Source organism: Peromyscus leucopus, chromosome 5 (assembly GCF_004664715.2).
Source record: "Peromyscus leucopus breed LL Stock chromosome 5, UCI_PerLeu_2.1, whole genome shotgun sequence".
NCBI lineage: Eukaryota > Metazoa > Chordata > Mammalia > Rodentia > Cricetidae > Peromyscus > Peromyscus leucopus.
Genome location: NC_051067.1, coordinates 89,741,726 through 89,762,854, shown reverse-complemented (window position 1 = coordinate 89,762,854; position 21,129 = coordinate 89,741,726). Strand labels below are relative to the sequence as shown.

General features: G+C 43.0%; 1 protein-coding gene across 1 annotated transcript in view; it reads left to right on the top strand.

Moving 5' to 3' along the window:
* The window catches only part of Frem3 (FRAS1 related extracellular matrix 3), a 60,032-nt gene that overhangs the window by 6,380 nt on the left and 32,523 nt on the right, over window positions 1-21,129 (top strand). The window contains 1 exon segment of the mRNA XM_028881760.2: window positions 1,434-1,523. Coding sequence (XP_028737593.1) covers window positions 1,434-1,523 — 90 coding nt within the window.

Here is a 21,129-nt window from a genome sequence, read left to right as displayed (position 1 = left end):
TCTGATCCACAGCACAAAGCAAAGAGAAAGCCAACTGTGAATGGCATACCCTAGAGACACACCTCCTCCAAAGAGGCCACACCTCCTAATCCTTCACACACAGTTCCACCAACTGCAGACCAAGCCTTTAAACATATGGAGGAGGAACGCTCTCATTCAAACCATCACAGTATTTGAAAACCAGCTTGGTTATATTTTCAGATTGCTTCTAAAGCCAGTGACATCACATACAGCTCTGTAAGAATTGTTTGTCTAAATAAATTCCACTTGGGTGCAAATTGCCTTAAAATACTAATAGTTACTAATATAAAAAGCAATCACAGATCTAAGGAACAAGTTGTTTAAAGGAAAGTGTTATAGACAATAAGAAAAAACAGTGGCTTATTCTCATTTTCTTTTTCTACAGATGTAATCTTTATGTTTATTTAAACTAAGTTTGGCAAATACTTAACAAGTACTGGTCATTGTGGCTCTGTGAAGATCGTGTTGACCTGGATCATTACAGACTGGCAGGATGCTAATGTGATATTTTATTTGTACTGAAATGTGATTTTATTTGTATGTTAATAAATAAAGTTGCCTGGGGGTCAGAGCTAATAGTAAGCCATAGTGGAGCTGGGTGTTCGTGGTACATGCCTTTAATCCCAGCACTTGGTAGGCAGAGTTAGGTAGATCTCTGTGTGGTCAAGGACACAGACAGCATTGGAGACACACGCCTTTAGTCTCAATACCAACCATAGAAGACCTGGAGGTCTGTACAGACAGGCAGTGACGAGGCGGTCATGTGGTTGGGTTTACAACCAATGAGAAGGCAGAACAGAAAGTCTATATAAAGATAAACACACAGGAAGTAGATCTCTCTTGGCTGAAGAGGATCACTGAAGCAGGAAGAGTAAGGCTCTTAGCTCTGACCTCATGGGCTTTTATCTTTACATTGGCTCTGTGTTCCTTATTTAATAAGATGGTTACTTCTACAGGATGCTATAAAACACATACAGCCAGAATGTCCCCTGGATGTATGACGTATACAGGAACACGTGTTCACAGCACCACTGCAAAATGTTCCTTGATTTTTGCCTTTCTAACTTTAAAAAACAGATCTGTTTGCCAGCAAGATGGCTCAGTAGGCAGTGGTGTTTGCAGCCAAGGCAGATTACCTGAGTTCAATCCTCAGGACCCATGTGGTAGGACAAGAAAACAGACTCCTGCAAGTTGTCCTAGGACCTCTACTCATATACCATAGCACACACAGACACACTCGTGTGCACACACACACACATTAAATAAATAAATAAGTGCAAATAAAAATTCAAGGCCCTCCACTTCTATTTAAAACATTGTTACCTTTCCCACAGCGTATAAACACTGAAGTTGCCAACACCCCTTTCCCGTTGTACAAAGTGACTCAGTGTGGTGTTTGCTCTTGTTTAAAGCTGACATTGATGAGCTACGGGTCCACTACATCCTGAGCAAGGGCAGCAGAGCGACGAAGGACTCCTTCGACTTCTCTGTTGGAGCCAGCGGTGAGTCTAGTAAAGCCCTAGAATGAAGCAAGGTGAGCGAGCGTCAGTGCAGACTGCAAACACTGATGGTGACATCATCAGTGACGTCACACACTGTGCCCTTAAGTGAACCCTTGGCTTTTTCTCTGTTCCTATGCTCAGTGCTGCTTGACAAAGCACTGTTTTTTAAGCAAACTTTTTATTCCTCAATCTTCTGAAGGGAGTGTTGACATTTAGCACAAAAGAGGAGGACTGAGTGGCAAGCCAGCTTTTAAGAGCAGAAAACAACCAGGGGTTTGACGAACGTGACAGGAAATGCAGTGAGTGGTTTTCTGACATGGTGGTTCTCACGGCTGAATCCTCACAACTTTAGGAGGTTCTGAGCCCCGAGGGAATGGTGTCTATCAGACCAGCACTGCATAAAGAGGCTCCTTTTAGATTTGCTCAGCACTTTCAGCTACAGGGTGAGTTGTGTGGCTTCCTAACATGAGAATTTAATCTTCTCAGGGACTGCTGGGGTGCAATGGTGCAGCACACATTTTGCATGTGTCAGACAGCTACACACACACACACACACACACACACACACACACACACACACACCAGGATAATTACTGGGATTTTGATGTTCTTAGATGGGGAAGAAAATGGATGTACTGACATAGAGGAAAGCTTAAAAAGCTCCCTGTTTCTGCTGCTCCTGAGTCTATCCACGGTACCTTCGAAGTCACAAGTAGGAAGCAGCCAGTTCACAGAAGACATTTAATTTGCCTAGCAAGGGACAAGCTAATCACGTGTTCAGAAGGAAGACCATTTCAAGGTACGGCAGGATAAGAGCGGAAATTATGTCCGTGTGCTGCTTGCCACTCAATAGCATCTCTCAGCAGAAATCATTACTCACCCCCAGCAAGGAACATCTGTCCCCTGCCTGAATCGTGTGTCATCAGTCAAGGACCGATTTACTACAAAGTCGTTCTGTATGAGAGGCTGGAGGGTGAGCTTGCCCCAGGCAGCCTTGAACAAGGTTCTTTGCCCCCATTCTCACTCATCCCCCGTTGATGTAAAGATGGTCTTCATATCTAACTCAAAGGACATTGTATTTTGGGTTTTTTGTTTGTTTGTTTTAGTTTGGTTTTTGATTGTTTGAGGCAGGTTTCTCTGTGTAGCTCTGACTGTCCTGGATCTTGCTCTGTAGACCAGGCTGACCCCGGACTCACAGAGATCCACGTGTCTCTGCCTCCCCAGTGCTAGGATTAAAGGCGTGGGCCATCTCTGCCACCTACATGGACATTGCATAGTCGATATTTTGCCTTCTGCTTTTGAAAAGGAAATGAAAAGGAATTCTGGCGCTGTGATTTGTAGGCAGCACCAGAAATAAGATAATTCTATGAAGATTCTGATGGGGGGTTATTTGTTTGTTTGTTTGTTTGGGTTTTTGTTGGTGGAGGGTTGGTTGGTTGGTTTGTTTTTGACACCACCATTTTTTTATTTTTATTTTTATTTATTTATTTATTTTGGTTTTTTTGAGACAGGGTTTCTCTGTGTAGCTTTGGAGCCTTTCCTGGAACTCACTCTGTAGCCCAGGCTGGTCTTGAATTTACAGAGATCCGCCTGGCTCTGCCTCCCAAGTGCTAAGACTAAAGGCGTGCGCCACCACCGCCCGGCAGAGTGTTTCTTATTCACAGGCAGCACTTGTATGAATCAGGACTTGTAATCCCTGTAAGATCAACAGGAAATGGCACAAGGCTGTCTCAGGATGAAAACACTGGGGCTGAAGAACTCGTTCAAGGTCAGAGTCTTAATAAGCCAGCGAGACAGAATCAAAACCCTGGTTCCAACGCTAAGCCTCTAACATGCCAGAGATCCACAAAGCTGAGTGATGAAAAAGGACAGAGAACAGACGCAAGGTGCCCTTCCTTGGCCAACGAAGAAACACCTTACAGGTTAGAGCCGCGAGAACAACCAAGTGCAGACACTGAAACAGCTGGGGCTGTACTCACAGCTGGAGCTGAGAACACCTGTGTGTAGCCATGAGCTAATTACATAGTCAGGTGTCCTTTTTATTCTCAATAGATTGTGCCCTTGCCTGCTGAGTACCAAGCATAGAGCTAAGATCCATCTGTTGGTGATTCTAACAGCTGATAAAGAGTTCCCTTTAAACACTGTTTATTTGATAGTTTCAAAAAAATTTTAATCTGTGTCTCCACAGGAGCCAACTTAATCTTTTATTCCCCTTTAAAATATTCCTGCTTTGGGCTGGAGGAAGGGCTCAGTGGTTAAAACATGCTCTTGCAGAGGACCTGAGTTCAGTTCCCAACACTCATATCAGGCAGCTTACAACTGCCTGGAACTCCAGCTTCACAGAACCAACACTTCTCTCACCTAATTAGACACACACACACACACACACACACACACACACACACACACGCACACACACACAGACACATATACATCAACATGAATAAATAAAATAAAAAGACTTTTAAATTCCCACTTTAAAAAAAAAGTTCCAGGAGCTGGAGAGATGGCTCAGTGGTTAAGAACACTGACTGTTCTTCCAGAGGACGTGATTTCAATTCCCAGCACCCACGTGGTGGTTCACAGCTGTCTATGACTCCAGTTTCAGGGGGCCCAACCCCCTCACACATACATACATGAAAGCAAAACACCCATTCACATAAAATGAAAATAAATACATTATTTTTAAAAAATGGAAATGGAAAGTTGAATAAAAATTACGATCTGACTTGTTAATAATTTTCTTTCCCAGCACACTAATAAAAGGCACTACTTCCTGCCATTACAGCAGTTGGGGTGGGTAAGTGTCTAGTGATACACTTTCCACCATACACTGAGGGAGAAGGGTTATAGAGGTCTGGGATAAGTCTCCGGTTCACATCTTCTTGAAGGAAAGAATTTGATTGAGACAAGGCCAGATTAAGTAAAATTAAGATTTGGCAAAGCAGAGCAAAGTGAGCCCTCCAAAGAAAAATTGGAGTAGGCTTCCCCCAAAGGGAAAAGCTGACCACTGCATTCTGCACTGTGAGTTTTTAAGAATATTTTATAATGATTTTTGAGGTGTGTGGGTGTCACATTCATGGAGTATGGTGGACCAGATCTCCCTTTAGGGTTGCTTCCCATGATCCTCTAGAAAAGTCCACAAAAAAGCAAGGGATTAAAAATGACAGTGTGGGTGATATTATAGTGAGATGTACAAGGGTACACAAGGGTGCACAAGGTGGCAGCTGGTTGCTGGGTTTCTGTACAGCAGAACAACCTCATTGCAGCTTCAAAGCTACTTAGCCACTAAAGGGCATCCTGACCGTCAGGAGATGCTGCTACCAAGATCAAAGGTCCTGCTACAGTCGCCTTGTTTCCCTCATATCTAACTCCTTGCCTGCCTGGCTCCAGGATGATGATGGTGGTGGTGATGATGATGGTGGTGGTGATGATGATGATGGTGGTGGTGATGGTGGTGGTGGTGGTGGTGGTGGTGGTGGTGGTGGTCATTGTAAGGATTATGTCCTTAATTACGTACCAGCCTGCGACGGCATCCCAGCCTAAAATGTGGGCGTGCCCTCTGTGTGTCCCTTTTCTCCCTTCTGCACTCTCTCCTTCCATTCTCTTCCCTCCACGTTTCTTTCCTCTCTGTTTCTCTGTCTCTCTCTGTCTCTCTCTCTGTCTCTCTCTCTCTCTCTCTCTCTCTTTCTCTCTCTCTTCCTCTCCCCCCCCCATAAAGCTCTAGAAAGGTAATCATGGCTTGTGATTCTTCCGATCAGCACTCTCCTCCACCAGCATGGCCACCGTGGGTGGCGGCCAGCCATGAGTACCGCAGCATAACCAACAGTCATGAAGATGATAGTGATGGTGGTGGTGGTGGTAGTGATGGTGGTGTTGATGATGATGGTGGTGGTGGTGGTGATGATGATGATATGGAAATACTAGTGTTTGAAGTTTTAGTATGAAGGGAATCAACCCATCTAAAGTGCTTAGAATCATGCCTGGGGCCCAGTAATCCTGTCTTTACAATTATTTGTGCAGAGATCAAAGTTTGTATTTTTTTCTTTAACTGAAAAATAAATTTAACAATTTAGTCCTCAAAACCTATAATTAGATGACTTGATTATATACGATCTGCCATTAAAGCACAGCAGACTGTTTCACTGGCCACCGTGTGCAGTACCCCTCTGACTCCACCCGGCTTGTGGTATCTGTTAGAAGCGGGCTCAGGAGGAAGGGGAAGTATTGATGGGCCAGTCTGGGCTTTGGCACTGCCTGCTGAGCTGGTCACCTTGCCTGTCCAATTCTTGGTTTCACAATCAACTGCGCCTTTTCCTTTTGCTCTGTTACAGCTTAGTGAAGTAACAGACATCAAAACGTAGTGGAAGGCCCAGGATATATCAGTCGCCCACTGAGCATAAGCAGGCCTCTCACATAGTTGTAAATATAATGATACCTGGATAATGCTTAACTAGCAATTTAATGAAAAAATTGATAATAAGACTAATTTGTGTGTTCCAACATTTTCTAGTTTAAAGAACTTCAAGTCGGGCCATTCCAGTGCAAACTCTCAGTCTTCTCTTTTTAATTATAGATTTATTTATGTGTGTATGCATGTGCCTACTGAATATATGGTGTAGCTAGAGTTTTCTCCAGTCCTGCCTGGCCCACGGTCAGGACAAATCTCTCTCACCCACCAGTCCTGAAGCTGCTTAGACCCAACTGAGTAAACACACAGAGACTTATATTGTTTACAAACTGTATGGCCATGGCAGGCTTCTTGTTATCTAGTTCTTATATCTTAAATCAACCCATTTCTATTATCTATAAGTTGCCACGTGGCTCATGGCTTACCAGTATCTTAACATCTTCTCATGGCGGCGGCTGGCAGCGTCTCTCTGACTCAGCCTTCACTTGCCAGAATTCTCCTCTCTCCTTGTCCCACCTATACTTCCTGCCTGGCTACTGGCCAATCAGTGTCTTATTTACTAACCAATCAGAGCAACACATTTAACATACAGAACATCACACAGCATATATGTGTACCACATGCATGCAGGTACCCAAAAAGACAGGAAGAGGGTGTCAGCTCCCTGGAACTGCATGTATAGATGGTTGCGTGCTGCTTAATATGGGTGCTTGGAACAAACCCAAGTCCTCAAACAGAAAGTGCTCTTAACCTCTGAGCCATCTCTCTAGTCCCAAGACTGGGGGAGAGGGTATTTTTTGTTTGTTTGACTCTGAAAACTGAACTTAAGGCCTGTCTTAGTCAGTGTCCTATTGCTGTGAAGAGACTCCATGACCATAGCAACTCTTAAAAGAAGAAGCATTTAACTGGGCTGGCTTACAGTTCAGAGGTTTAGTCCACTATCATCATGGTGAGGAGCATGCCGACAAGCAGGCGGGCATGGCTGGAGAAGTAGTTAAGTTTTCTTCATCCAGATCTGCGGGCAGCAGGAAGAAAGATAGACTCAGGGCTTGGCACGGCCTTTTGAAACCTCAAAGTCCGCCCCCAGTGACACACTTCCTCCAACAAGGCCACACCTCCTAATCCTTTCAAATAGTGTCTCTCGCTGGTGACCAAGCACTCAGATCTGTGAGCCTATGGGAACCATTCTCATCCAAACCTCCACAGAGCCTGACACTAACCAGGCAAGCACTCTACCACTGAGCTATATTCCCAGCCCTCAGTTTTCTTTTTAATATTGAGGTAAGCTTCGTTATATTCAAGATTGCCAAGAAAGCCACCAGTGAAACAGGGAAGACACTTCAGAGTTCGCTAATTCTGAACTATGTCAATTAAACATATGTCAAATAAACATTTATCTTCCTCTCCCTACATCATTATACTCGGGGAGGTGTGTGTGTGTGTGTGTGTGTGTGTGTGTGTGTGTGTGTGTGTGCATATGTGTGTGTGTGTATGTGTGTCAACTTAGGGGAAGAAAATGGACAAGGTTCAAGAGAGGGTAGCCACAAAAGGCTGGAGGAAGGAAATGGAAGGAGTGATATAATTCTATTCCAACTAAAATCATATCTGAAAAAATTTAAAATCATAAGCACCTTAGGGACAACACAGTGGTGAGATAAATGTTTCATGTTTCTATGGCTCCTTGTCAAATCAAAAGAAGCATAACTGTAATAAGACTACATGTAAAATATCCCATGGCCCTTGATGTCATAAAAATCAGCATTTATGAACGTGGAAGGAGGTTTACACTGTGTCATTAAATAAAAGTGGCCAAGTACAAAGCAGTGTGCAATGATACAAAGAAAATTACGTGAGCGTGTGTCTGTCTATGTGTGTATGGTGTCTGTGTGTCTCTGCAGAGGGGAGGTAGGGTTAGTGTTATGTGTCTGTGTGTACATTTGTGTGTGTGTGTGTGTTGTGTGTGTGTGTGTGTGTGTGTTAGAAACAGAGAGAAGGAGGAATGGGGATGTAGCATATGTGGTGTGTGTCTGCTGTGGATGATTGTTTGATAAATAAAACACTGATTGGCCAGTAGCCAGGCAGGAAGTATAGGCAGGACTAGAGAGAGGAGAAAGGAAAGGACAAGAAGGCAGGAGAGGGAGACACCAGCTGCCATCGAGGGAGCATCATGTAGAGGCAGCAGGTAAAGCCACGGAACATGTGGTGACATATAGATTAACAAAATTGGGCTGAGTATAAGAGTAAGAGCCAGACAATGGTAGGCCTGAGCTAATGGCAGAGCAGTTTAAATAATATAAGAGTCGGTGTGTTTATTTTATAAGTGGGCTCTGGGACTGGTGAAGCTTGGCAGGAGCTGGAGAGAAACACTCCAGCTACATGTGTCTGTGTTTGTGGGAGGTGCTTCTGTGTGTATGTGTTGGGGGATGGGGTTGTACCTACATGTGTGGGGGTAGGTGGGGGAGGAGCATATATGTGTATGGTGTGTGTCTGCATGCGAGCATAGTATTGGGGTGTGGAGAGGAAGGGGATGGGGTATGTGGTGTGTGTGTATGTGTAGGGAAGCAGGAAGTGTGTGTATGTAGTGTCTGTGTGTGTGTATGTGTGTTGAAGCAGAGGAAATTTCTACAGTATATATATTGATAGTAAAAATTAGCTTATAATAGCAATAGTGGATCATAAATTCTTTTATTGCTTTTTACTTTTTTATATTTTCTTGTGTAAATGCTTTACAGAGGTCACTCCTATTATTAGGAAAAAGCAATTTCTGTTTTAAAAAGAGAATGCATGAATGTACCACAGCCAAGTTGGTCCAATAACTTTGATTAACAGAACTAAGTACATTATTCTTCAGAAATAGCCCTTTAACAATACAGTGGGCTCAGAAACCCAAGCAATGAGGAATCAGAGTAATGTCTTCTTCAACAGGAAAAATTACACGCGTCACCAGCTCTACCTTTACACAGCAAGACATGCACTCATTTCATCACTAAAATTAATTTTTAATTATTCATGTCTAAAAACAACAACAGAAAGCCAGTGTGAGTATCTGGGAACCTAAGAAAATTCTGGTGCAAGAAAATCAACATACTTTAACAAAGAGTTAGTGGGAGAAACCCTTTTCAAAGAAAGAAATATTATACATGATTTTCTTGCCTGTTAAAGGAAGACTCCTTCTGGTCTGGAAAATAGAATCTCTGTAGGTGGAGATGGAGCCCAGCACTCCAGGTGGACAGGGTCAGTAACCTGCCTAAGGACCTCAGGAAGGCAGAGTCACCTTAAGCCATATCAAAGACGTGAGAGGACTAGTCAATCCTTAATGAGAGGACACACTTTCCTTCCCAGAACCCCCACCCCCAGCAGACCTGGGACTTGAGCCATGAGGTGTTTGCCTGAATCTTGACTCCTGACTCGGAAAGTCATAACTGTTCCCTGGCCTTCTCTTCTGTCTTCTCTTTGGGGTGCCGGTCAGAACCCAAGCGTGCTTCGTGCTTCGGGTACTTTGAACTACTCTACCTTTTCTCTTTATAAAGTCCCCTCCTTGCCATGTGGCTACCTGGCCACCAAGCTGCTGGGCTTTGTGTCAGCTTACACAAAAGAATGGCTCTTTTTTTTTTTTCCTTCTCTTCTCCAAGCTGAGATTTATGCTTGCCTGCCATGGAGTTTTTCTTTTAAATGCTAACAAACTTTTTCTCAAACTCCAAAACAAATAAATGACTTTCCTTTAGTACTTTTTATTAGTAAGGAACACCTAATAAGGAACACACGCTTTAGGGGGGCGTGTGACGCTTACGTGGCCTTATTGTGAACCCCTTCCTCTCCCTTTTCAGTTTCTAAATACCCTGGTTACAGTGCACATCAGTTGAGGAGCACGCTGCTCCTCGAGAAGAGAGCTTAGCTCTTGAAAAGAGTCAAAGCTGTTCTCATTTTGCCTCATAAAGCAAACTCCCAAGTCACTTCAGGGTCAAGCATGTGTCACAGACCCATACCCCAACACTCGGAGGCCTCCAACCAGACCAACAGCACATCGCACAATGAACGTTTGCAGGTAAAGCCGTTTGGGCAAAGGGGTGTGCCCCGTGCCCCGAGACACAGCGCGGCTCCCGATGCCACCACGATGAACAAACGTGCGATGAGGGGCGGGAAACAGAGGAGGGGGGGTTGTTTTTATTTTTATGTTTATTTTGGGGGGAGGCTACAAGGGTGGAGGGCAGACGTGGAAGGACTGAGAACTGAGTGGGATTGGGGTGCATGATGTGAAATGAATCAGTAAAAAATTATGTTAAAATAAAAAATACTGATTCAATTATTAAATTAGACTCCACATGACAAACCACTTTTTATATTTGACTACTACAGTGTTTATAAAGTATAGTTTATTCATTTTAGAAGTAAAAATCTCCAAAACAGAATCATTTGTGATGTTTTCTTTAAAAGTTAAGAAGACCATTGGCCTGGTACATGCAGTAGTCGGCCCCAGCTACATGGGGGACAAAGCAGAGTGCCACTTAGAGTCACGAGTTCCGGGCCTGGCTCAGTAATACAGGGAGACCCCATTTAGAAAAAGTAAAAATGTAAGAATATTAGAAACTCCACCAAACAACTAAATCCTACTACAGAGAGATATTGAATTCCCTCAGAGACTGGCTAAGTAAGATGTTTCACTCACACAATGAGCTCTTAGGGGCAAGCCTCCTCTGTCTAATAATTGAAGAGGGCACCAAGACATGGGGAGCAGGCACTTTGCCAATCTGGCAGTGTTATAGCCGGATGCCATGGAGCTCGGAGAAGTCCATGAGTTTCTCAACCAAGAACATTCTGACAGATTGGCGAGCTGCGGTCTCTGTGTCCTCTGATGAAGGGAAAGCAGAAAATGTGCTGATTGGCAAGCAATTACAGGACAAGGAATCAGGTTCATTAAGACAATGACTTACGAATCTCTGAAGTGACTAGAGTCAACAAGTGATGATTCAAAGGAAGTTTTGTCATAGACTTCCCATTTTCTGTGATAGTTTAATTTAATATGCAACTCCAAACTGGTAACTGTTGCCAAATATTGAACTCTCCATTGCCAAAATTGTTCATGACAATAAATTAAAGAAAGCCAAGGCAAAGGGTCTTCCCCTAGAGCAGTGGCTCCATAGGATGAATACACACATCTTAGTCCATATCACTCCACAGAATTCAGAGAGGGAGTAAACCCAAATAAAATAATAGCTATTTTTACTAACTGTCTTGGTTAAGATTCCCATTGCTGTAATGAAACACCATGACCAAAAGCAACTTGGGGATAACGGGTTTATTTTGCTCACAGTTCCACATCACGTTCATCATCCAAAGTAGTGAGGGCAGAAACTCACGCAGTGCAGAAACCTGGAGGCAGGAGCGGATGCAGAGGCCATGGGGGAGTGCTGCTTACTGGCTTGCTTCTCGTGGCTTGCTCAGCCTTTCTCATAGACTCCAGGACCACCAGCCCGGGGATGGCACCATCCACAATGAGCTGGGCCCTCACCATCAATCACTAATTAAGAAAATGCCCTATACACACTTGCCGGCAGCCTGATCTTATAGATGCATTTTCTTTATTGAGGTTCCCTCCTCTCAAATGACTTTTGGTAGCTTGTATCAAGCTGACATAAAACTATGCAGCACAATAACTTTCATGTAAAATGTAATATTATCCCAGTTTCGTATACATGTAGGTAACAAATGACAGAATCACTGTCTGTCTTGTCTGTGTAGCTGTAGAAATAGCAACTCATAGACATTGTAGAAAAGCCAAAATACCTTCATTCATCAGTACTCTGCTATTTTGCCAGTAAGTTTTTCATAGTTTTCTTTGTTAACAGATTTATTGAGATACAATTCATAAACCATACAATTTGTCTTAATTGTTTTTCTATTGCTGTGCTAAGACATCATGACTGGGGCTGGTTATAGAAGAGTTCATTGGACTTACAGTTCCAGAGGGTGAGTCTGTGACTCACCAACTGTAGACCCAGTATCCAAATATATGAAACTGTGGGGGCCATTTTCACTCAAACCACCAATTTGTTCATTTAAAATGTAGAGTTCGGGGCTGGAGAGATGACTCTGCGGTTAAGAGCACTGGCTGCTCTTCCAGAGGACCCAGGTTGAATTCCCAGTAACCACATAGCAGCTCACAACGGTCTGTAATTCCTGTTCCAGGGGATCCTACACCCTCACACAGACATACATGCAGGCAAACCACCAATGTACATAAAATGTAAATAAGTAAATTATTTTAAATAAAATAAAATGTACAATTCAATAATTTTTAATATTTCACTTTTACTAATGCTGTTGTTTTTGAGACAGAGTCTCACTCTAGTCCAAGACTACTTACAAATCATTCTGTACCCCAGGTTAGCCTTGAAGCTCTGGTCAATCCTCCTGCCTCAGCCTTCCAAGTGCTGCAATTGCCAAGGACATGAGCCACCGTGGAGAACATGTAACAAATTTTCTTGTTTCACTAATTTTTCAATGCATAAGTCACAGACAAGTAGATTAATATGACATTTGTCCTTTTCTGTCTGGCTCACTCTTCTTAGCATACTGTCTTCTAGGTTCATCCATCTTGTAGCTTTTATCAACAAACACATCACTCTTTGACTGAACAGTATTCCATTTTATGTATATACATACTCTGTTATCTGCTCATCTGCTGATGTGCACTTGGGCTGTTTAGGGGATTGTGAAGAATGTCATGGTCCACATTTAATTGGTGCTGGCTTACTGGTTCAGAAGTTTAGTCCAATATCATCATGGCAGGAAACATGGCAGCATGCAGGCAGACATGGTGCTGGAAAAGGAGCTGAGAGTTCTACATCTGGACAGGCAGGCAGCAGGAAGAGGGAGAGACACTGGGCCTGGCTTTGGCCTCTGAGATCCCAAAGCCCACGCCCAGTGACACACTTCCTCCAACAAGGCCACACCCCCTTATCCCTCTCAAGTAGCGCCACTCCCTAATGACCAAGCATTCAAATCTATGAGCCTGTGGGGCCATCCCTATTCAAACCACCACACTCAGTATGTACATGCATGAAACTGTCAAAGAATGAAAAAAGAATCTAAAAAATTGCATCACCTACAGAGAACTATAGTCACTTTAAACATCTAACATGCATTTATTGTAATCTGCTTTGCTGTACCGTTTACAGAGTTTTGTTTAATCTTCTCATTCTTGGGGCTGGAGAAATGGCTCAGAGGTTAAGAGCACTGACTGTTCTTCCAGAGGTCCTGAGTTCAATTCCCAGCAATCACATGATGGCTCACGACCATCTGTAATGAGATCTGGTTTCCTCTTCAGGCCTGATCCTCCTGCTTCTGAATTACCAGTATTGACATTGCAGGAGTGTGGCATCATGTCCAGTTAATTTTCTTATTTTTCTTTTGTTGTTGCTGTTGTTTTGGTTTGGTTGGTTTGCTTTGCTTTTTTGTTTTGTTTTTGTTTTTGTTTTGTTGAGACAGGTTTCCTCTGTGTAGCCCTGGCTGTCCTGAAACTTGATCTGTAGACCAGGCTGGCCTCAAACTCAGAAATCTGCCTGCTTCCACTGCCCCAGTACTAGGGTTAGGGTTAAAGGTGTGTGCCACCACACATGGCTCAAGTTTTTGTTTCTTTTTTTTTTTTTTTTTTTTTTAAAGATTTATTTATTAGGTATACAGTGTTCTGCCTGCATGCCAGAAGAGGGCGCCAGATCTCATTACAGATGGTTGTGAGCCACCATGTGGTTGCTGGGAATTGAACTCAGGACCTCTGGAAGAACAGCCAGTGTTCTTAACCTCTGAGCCATCTCTCCAGCCCAAGTTTTTGTTTCTTGATAAGAAAAATACTTGTTTGATTTAAGTGTTTGAAGTTTAAAATGTTTGATGTCAATCTATAGAATAAAAATAAAAATAAACCACCTAGCAGAACCTGAACTCCAGTTCAGACCTGATTATTCATCATTTCTTCACTGTGAGAAAGTTTGAAATCCTCTCCCAAAATATGGGTTGTGCTTTCATTAGCTACAGTTACTGCTGTGCAATAGAACTCCAGAACTCATTCACCTTCTCTGACTGTAACAGTTGTCCATAAAGATACGGGTTTATTAAGGGCTGTCCCACTGGTCTAATATCAATTTCTATGTTGATACCACTCTGTTTTATTTTCTATAACTTTGTAGTGTATTTTTAACTGAGTAGAATGAAACCTTGGCTCTGTTCTCTAGATTGCTTTGGTTATTTGGGTTGTTTCGTGGTTTCACATGGATTTAAGGATTTCTTTCTCATCTCCTCAGAGATTGAGAGGAGAATTTTGATAGTAACTACACCGAGTCTGTAGGTGGCTTTGGATCTCAGCAAGGGCATCACTAACAGTGATAGTGTGCATTAGCAAAGTGGAAAACAAAAGCACACGGCACTTGAGCAGCTCTTTGAGACAGAGTGTTCATACTGTCTAGTTTACCCATGTAAAGCACACAGTCCAATGGTTTTAGAGTGTGCACAGACTCCAAACTCATGACAACCCAACTTTAGTCCCCGAAGAAATCATGTGCCTCTGGCAGTCACTCCTATGTCCGTCTACTCTATTCTCCATCTGGACAGAGCTGCCCGTTTGGGGCCTTCCGTATGAATGGCTTCTGTCATCCAGCCATGCTTTAGTATGTATCATTCCTTTATGTCCAGATCATACTTCATTGTATGCACTGGAGTCTAATGTATGGACTTGATGCCGTTATAAGTCTTGGTAAATATTGCTTTCGTGAATATCCAAGAACAACTTTTTGTATGGCTCTAAGTTGTATATATGTTTCTATTGGCATGCCATGAAGAGGGAAGCCTTCAATTTTGAGAGCTTGGAATGTTTTGATATCTACACTCACTGCTGCCTGGCAGAAACTCTCTATTTCAGTAAAAAACAGTAGTAATGATGAGCAGTTACTGAGAGAAAATAATCTGATCTCTTTTAAAAACACATTTAGACTTAGGCCTTTTCTAAGTATGTATAAATCACTCCTTTTTGGTATAGAATTATCAGAGGGGAATTTTAGTGCCATGCTCTGCAGGAGTTCAGTACCCTAAGGTTGCCATCTGGGGTTTTCATTGTAGTGGCCTGTTTTTTCTGGTCATTTTTTTTTTCTTATTGTTTGTTTACACTGGGGGTTGAAACAAGTGCCCTCCCACTTCTGAGGCAAGTGCTCTAACCCTGAGCCACATCCCCAGCTGGTGAGCTAGTCTTTCAAGAGACTTTCTAGTTTTGTCCGTACTTGCTCTGATAGATTTAGGGCTTAGATCCATGAGCTAGAGGGTTGAGAGAACACTAAATCAGGTGCATATTCTCTAAGCTGAGTTTTGCTTTTATAATAATAGAAGTACTTAAGTATAAAACAAAATAAAATTCACAGAGAATTCTTAAGATGTTTCTAACACATCAAAGTTCATAGCCTCCAGCCATGTTACAGGTCCTGGGTCCTCTTCACTGTTCTTAGCATAGACTCATGCTCAAATGCCCTGAAAAGTCTTTTAGTGCAAGGTGTAGGAAACACTAATAGAATAGCTTTGAAGTGTTTTTATATGAATTCAAAATAACATGCTGAGGGCTAGAAAGATGGCCCAGTGGTTAAAAGCACTGACTGTTCTTCCAGAGGACCCAGGTTCAATTCCCAGCACCCATGTGGCAGTTAACAACTGTCTGTAACTCCAAGATCTGATACACTCACACAGACATACATGAAGGCAAAACACAATGCAAATAAAATAAAAATAAATGTTATATAATAACATGCTGCTTCCTGAGCAGGGTCCTGTGGAACTAACAGTCAAAAGGTTGACATTAGAAGGAAGAACTATAAGCATTGCTGAATGGAGTAGTGAAAACATTGGCCAAGGACTTCTGACTTATTCCTGTGGCACCGAGATCAGGCCTTTCCCAACTTTGCTGTCCCCATACAACCTGTCCCCAACTCAATTATCTACATAAACCAATGGTATGGGACTGAGAGGACAGCACCTGCCCCAGCCATCTGCTCCTCTTAGCTGATTTCTGTACCTGCTGTTGTCTTTAACCTGTCTCCTGTCTAGGCCCAACATGGCCTCACTTTATAGCTCATTGCAGAGTAACATGACCGAACAGAACAAACACAGTTTGGAAATCCAGTTCAAGAGTCGTTTTGTGACAAAATACTCTTTCCTCTCCTTGGTCAAGAATTCTACCTGCCAAGTAAAATAGAAACACAACAGTTCAGTGGATGCCATTGGTTTATTCAATGTAGTTAATTATACAGAGCAAGAGAGAGAGAGACAGAAAGAGACAGAAACAGAAGAGAAAATGGGTGCATGTACATGACACTGAAAAAATGTGTAAACTGCGTTAATGGAAAGCAATAGCAGCCAGAAGATTGTGATAGGTATTTTGAATCCCCATGCTAGGTTTCTCTGATGACTCAATAAGCCAAATTAAGAGTAAAAGACTAGATTTAATCTGAGCAAAGCACTCCTGGGTGATTTTGGAGGGAGGGAAGAGGAGAAATCATATGCAGGTCTATAGACCTGAGCTTAAATACCCTGTAGGCATGGTCTTCAGCAGCTCTGGGAAAGAAGCTGCCACTTGGTGGCTTTCTGAGGGGTGGGGTTTGGAAAGGGAGGAGGGGGGCTGAAGTGGAGCTTCCAACAGAACAGATTGGTGTGTTAGTTTTCTGTTGTTATGACAAAATACTTGACATCAACTTTTTTTTAAGATTTATTTATTTATTATATACACAGTGTTCTGTTTGCATGTATCCCTGCAGGCCAGAAGAGGGAGCCAGATCTCATTACAGATGGTTGTGAGCCACCATGTAGGTACTGGGAATTGAACTCAGGACCTCTGGAAGAACAGCCAGTGTTCTTAACCTCTGAGCCATCTCTCCAGCCCCTTGACATCAACTTTTAAAAATTGAAAAGGTTAATTCATTTGTTGTCAATGGTTCCAATGCATGGTTCTTTGACCATGTTGCTTTGGGGCCTGTGATAATACAATCAAATTCAGTGGGCTCACATCTTAGTGAGTGGACGTGAAAAAAGGCATGACCAGTAGACGAGTAGAGAAAGGTGTATTACCTGATGAAGGGAAGCACGGCACAGCGGATGCCCCAAGGGCAATGCCTCCTTTAACAAAGAAGTACAGGCTTTGTTGGAGGAGCCTACACACATTCACAAAGGAAAGCACTTGACAGAATGTTCCTGAAGATGCTTTGTTGAAGGTCATCCTTCAAGAAGGAAAGATGGTGAACATGCTTCTGGGCACGTTCAGCTAAGACTGCAGCGGCCATGTTTAGGAGGTTTAAATGGTGGACAAAAATGCTCTGTTTTCTAAAAATGCCATGTTTTCTAAACAGTTTTATCTAGAACAAAATGCCCTTCTGAGGATGTTTTAGTAGAGTAGCATTCTTGAAAGGGTCCTAGTATCCCCTTCAAGGGCACACCTTTGGTGATCCAAATCTCTTCCACCCTATTCTGCCTCCTAATGGGTCCACTTCCACCAGCTGAGGATGCAACCCTTAACTCACAGGCCCTCCGAGGCCATTCAGATACAGATGATAGCTTTGGGAGTCACTGGATTCTTCCTATTTGTCCTTCCTGTTAGTTCTTACTCATCTCCTGGTAAATCCCTCTGGCTGAGCTCTTTTATACAGGCAGGCGCCCCTGCAACAGCTTTGTTTGTCCTGGTACTGGTGATTGAGCCCAAGGCCTATTAAACCTCTAATCACCTTAAATTCTGTCTTCATTCCATTCCCCATCTTTATTGTTGGGTGACAGGAAGGTTCGCTAACCTGCTGCCTTATATCTAGATTAAGACCAACAGATCTCCCAAAGGTATTGACTCGACTACTGGACACTGTCTCACTTGATCAGCAACTTTCACTTTTTGTACCTCCTACTGAAAAGAGGTTAATTCTTTTAAATTCTCTAGCATTTCAGTCCTTCTTGGTTCAAAAGAAAAAAGTCGGATGCTTCCAGAGTTATATAATAGGCACACCTGAAGCTTTGTGACACGTTTGTTGTATAGTAATTTGATTACCTTTTTATAGAAGAGAGCACAAGTCTGGGCCCAGGTCTTTGGATCCTCAGGGTGCATTCAAGCCATCTGTATGCTAAGGAGCTCTCCCAGCAGTTGTAATGTACAATCAGAATGGAAACTACAGCAAGTAAAGTTCTCAGATAAGCCCCATGTGCTTCCTCTCCTTGCTTCTCCTTGACTGTGAGTGGGAATAATGACTTGCTTCCTGTGGTGGCTTGAATGAGATGTCTGAATGCTTGGTCCCCAGGGGGTGGCATGGTTGCGGGGTAGAGGTGGAAGGTGTAGTCTTGCTGGAGGAAATACTGTCACCAGGGCAGACTTTTAGTTTCAAAATCTTGTGCCATTTCCAGTGTGTTCTCTGCTTCCTGCTTGTGGTTCAAGATGTTGAGTCCCTGGCTACAAAGATGGATCAGCGGTCAAGGGCACACACTGCTCTCCCAGAGGATGAAGCTTGGTTCCCATCTCCCACATCAGACAGTTTACAGCTGCCCGTAAATCCAGCTCTGGGCAGAGAGGGTCCAAGACCTCTGACCTCTGCAACAGCCTACATCACACACACACACACACACACACACACACACACACACACTTGAATTTTTTAAATTTCTTTTAAGTGATTTTTTTAAAAATAAAAGATGTGAGCCTTCAGCTTCCGCTGTAGCCACCGTGTCTGCCACCTGCTGTCACTCCTCCTTGTGGTAAAGGACTCTCATCCCTCGGGAACAGAAAACCAAATGAAACCCTTTCTTCCACGAGTTTCCTTGGTTGTAGTGTTTATCACAGTAATAGAAGAGTAACTAACACACTTCCAATGAACAGAACATGTCAAGGGTGATAACATGTTCCTACTGTGATTAGGTTTGCACACACCTGTATGTGCACATACACATGGTAGGTGGGCCTCTTTCCTGCCAAAGGATACTAAAGCAATTGTCCCCTGGCCTTAAAGAAGCACATGATCATGGTGGGAAGAAACCACTAGAAGACCCTCAGAATGGAAAGACTTCAGAAACCTTAGAGAAGCTAAGGGCCGCCTCCGGCCAATGCCGTGTGCGAAGTTGTGAGGAGCCTCAGTTGCAGACTGGGTTGCAGTGTGTTCGAAGCATATTCTCCATCAATTGAGAGTACAGACCAGCTTGCACATTGGTATTAGTCCTTCTGAGATCTCATCCAGGGTCCCAGCTCAGCCATATACCTGACCCACTGCAGCTAAGGAGAGAATGTAGATATACCTTCTTTTTCCAGTCTACTTAGGTATCTCATTCTTACATGGCAATAGAAAACTATCCCAGAAATCAGTCCGAATAATTATTTCTGAACTATTTGTATTTCAGACTTGCTTCCTTGTACCCAAAGCACAGAGTCTAAGCCCTGTTATCAGCTGGTCTTGAGAATTTATACAGCTTTTTACGCCAAGTTCCACATGTCAGTATTAAGCACAGATGGACACAGACTTCACCTTAACCCATAGAGTCCACTGTGACTGCAAGGGGCTTAGTCTTAGTCCGTTTCATTTGCCAGCTCCTTTCTCTGTTGTCCCTAATACACTCTGTGTGTTATTCCTTTCCCTGAAGGGGGAGAATCCCATTTGAATGAGTTCTTTAGTTACTTGTAAGAGTTTTGTCTTTAGTACACACAAATAAATAGATGAAATGGGGAGCATTTAATATTAAGCACGAAATGATGAGCTTCTCCACATAGCTGGGGACTTGTACAGATCTATAAAACACTGAAACAATGTTTGAGCTGTTAGTTCCTTGGAGGTTACAAACATGGATCTGCTAAGAACAGACCTATTGAATTGAAAATAAAAATAATAATATTGAATTACAGTGCTGGGTTCCATTGAGTCATCTGTGGCTTGAATTTGAAATGTCCCTCACAAGCTCACGTTTCTGAATTCTCAGTCCCCAGCTGGTGGAACTGTTTGGAAAGGTTGTAGAATCTTGGGAGTAAAACCTCCTTGGAGGAAGTAGGGGACCAGCCCCACTTCCTGCTTACCCTCTGCTTCCTGAATGTGGAATCATGTGACCATCAGCTTCCTGTTCCTGCCTCTGCCTCCAGCCTGTGTTCTCTACCACTATAATTAATTTTGAATTTCAGAGCCCTCAGTTGCTGACATCAGCACATACTTGCTGGCGGCCATCTCATGTGTTGGACACTCAAAAGGAAGCAGAAGTCTTTATCCTGTAAGGAACTTGACCTTCCTAAGGCACACAATGTAGAATGGTTTTTCAGTAAACATTTAAAATAAATACTCTTGCTTTTCAAATGCCAGTTAAATATTAGCCTGTATGACCAAGATGACATGATAAGTTTATAAAATGTTAGAAAAAAAGAAGAAACTGTGAGATATTATTTATTATGGACATAAAAAGTATTATTTTAATTGTTTTTAAAAGATTTCTCTAGATGTTGGAGAGATGGCTCAGCAGTCAGTAACATGCACTGCCCTTGCAGAGGACCCAAGTTCAGTTCCAGAATCCAGATCAAGGGACTTATGACCACCTGTAACTCCAGGAGATCCTATCCCCGATTCTGGTCCCTACAAGAACATTCGTGTGCACACACCTGCACATAGACATGCACACATACAGGAATTAAATCTTTGAACGATTTCTCTAGAGCAAGACCCTCAAACCTGAAAATCCCCACTGCCTAGCTGTTCACACGGCACTTTTTAGATGCAGAAAATGCAAAAGTTTGGCCATGGGTACTGCAGAACAGTACAGCTAGAATAAAACTTGACTTCATCCTATGACACTTGCGTACTATGATATTACTAGAAAACAGTAACCGTTGTCTACTGCACAGTAAATAAATAGAAGTAATGTGTGCATAAACTATGCCCAGGTGAGTTATTAGAGGTGCTCATGCTGCACTTCCATCCATAAGCAAGCCAGGTGTTCCAGGAGGCACTCAGCCATCACACAGGTACTCACTGGGGCCCTGCTAATCACCAGTGACTTGGCTATGTGCGCCAACATGAAAAGAAACCTGTAATCAATTCTATAACAAGAACGAGATCAACACTCAGACAGCTGCCGTCTTGTGACAGTGTTACCACAGTGTAAGTGGCAGATAAGCCACGACTACCAGATGCAGGAACTGTCAAGGCTGCAGACTCACACGGTGAA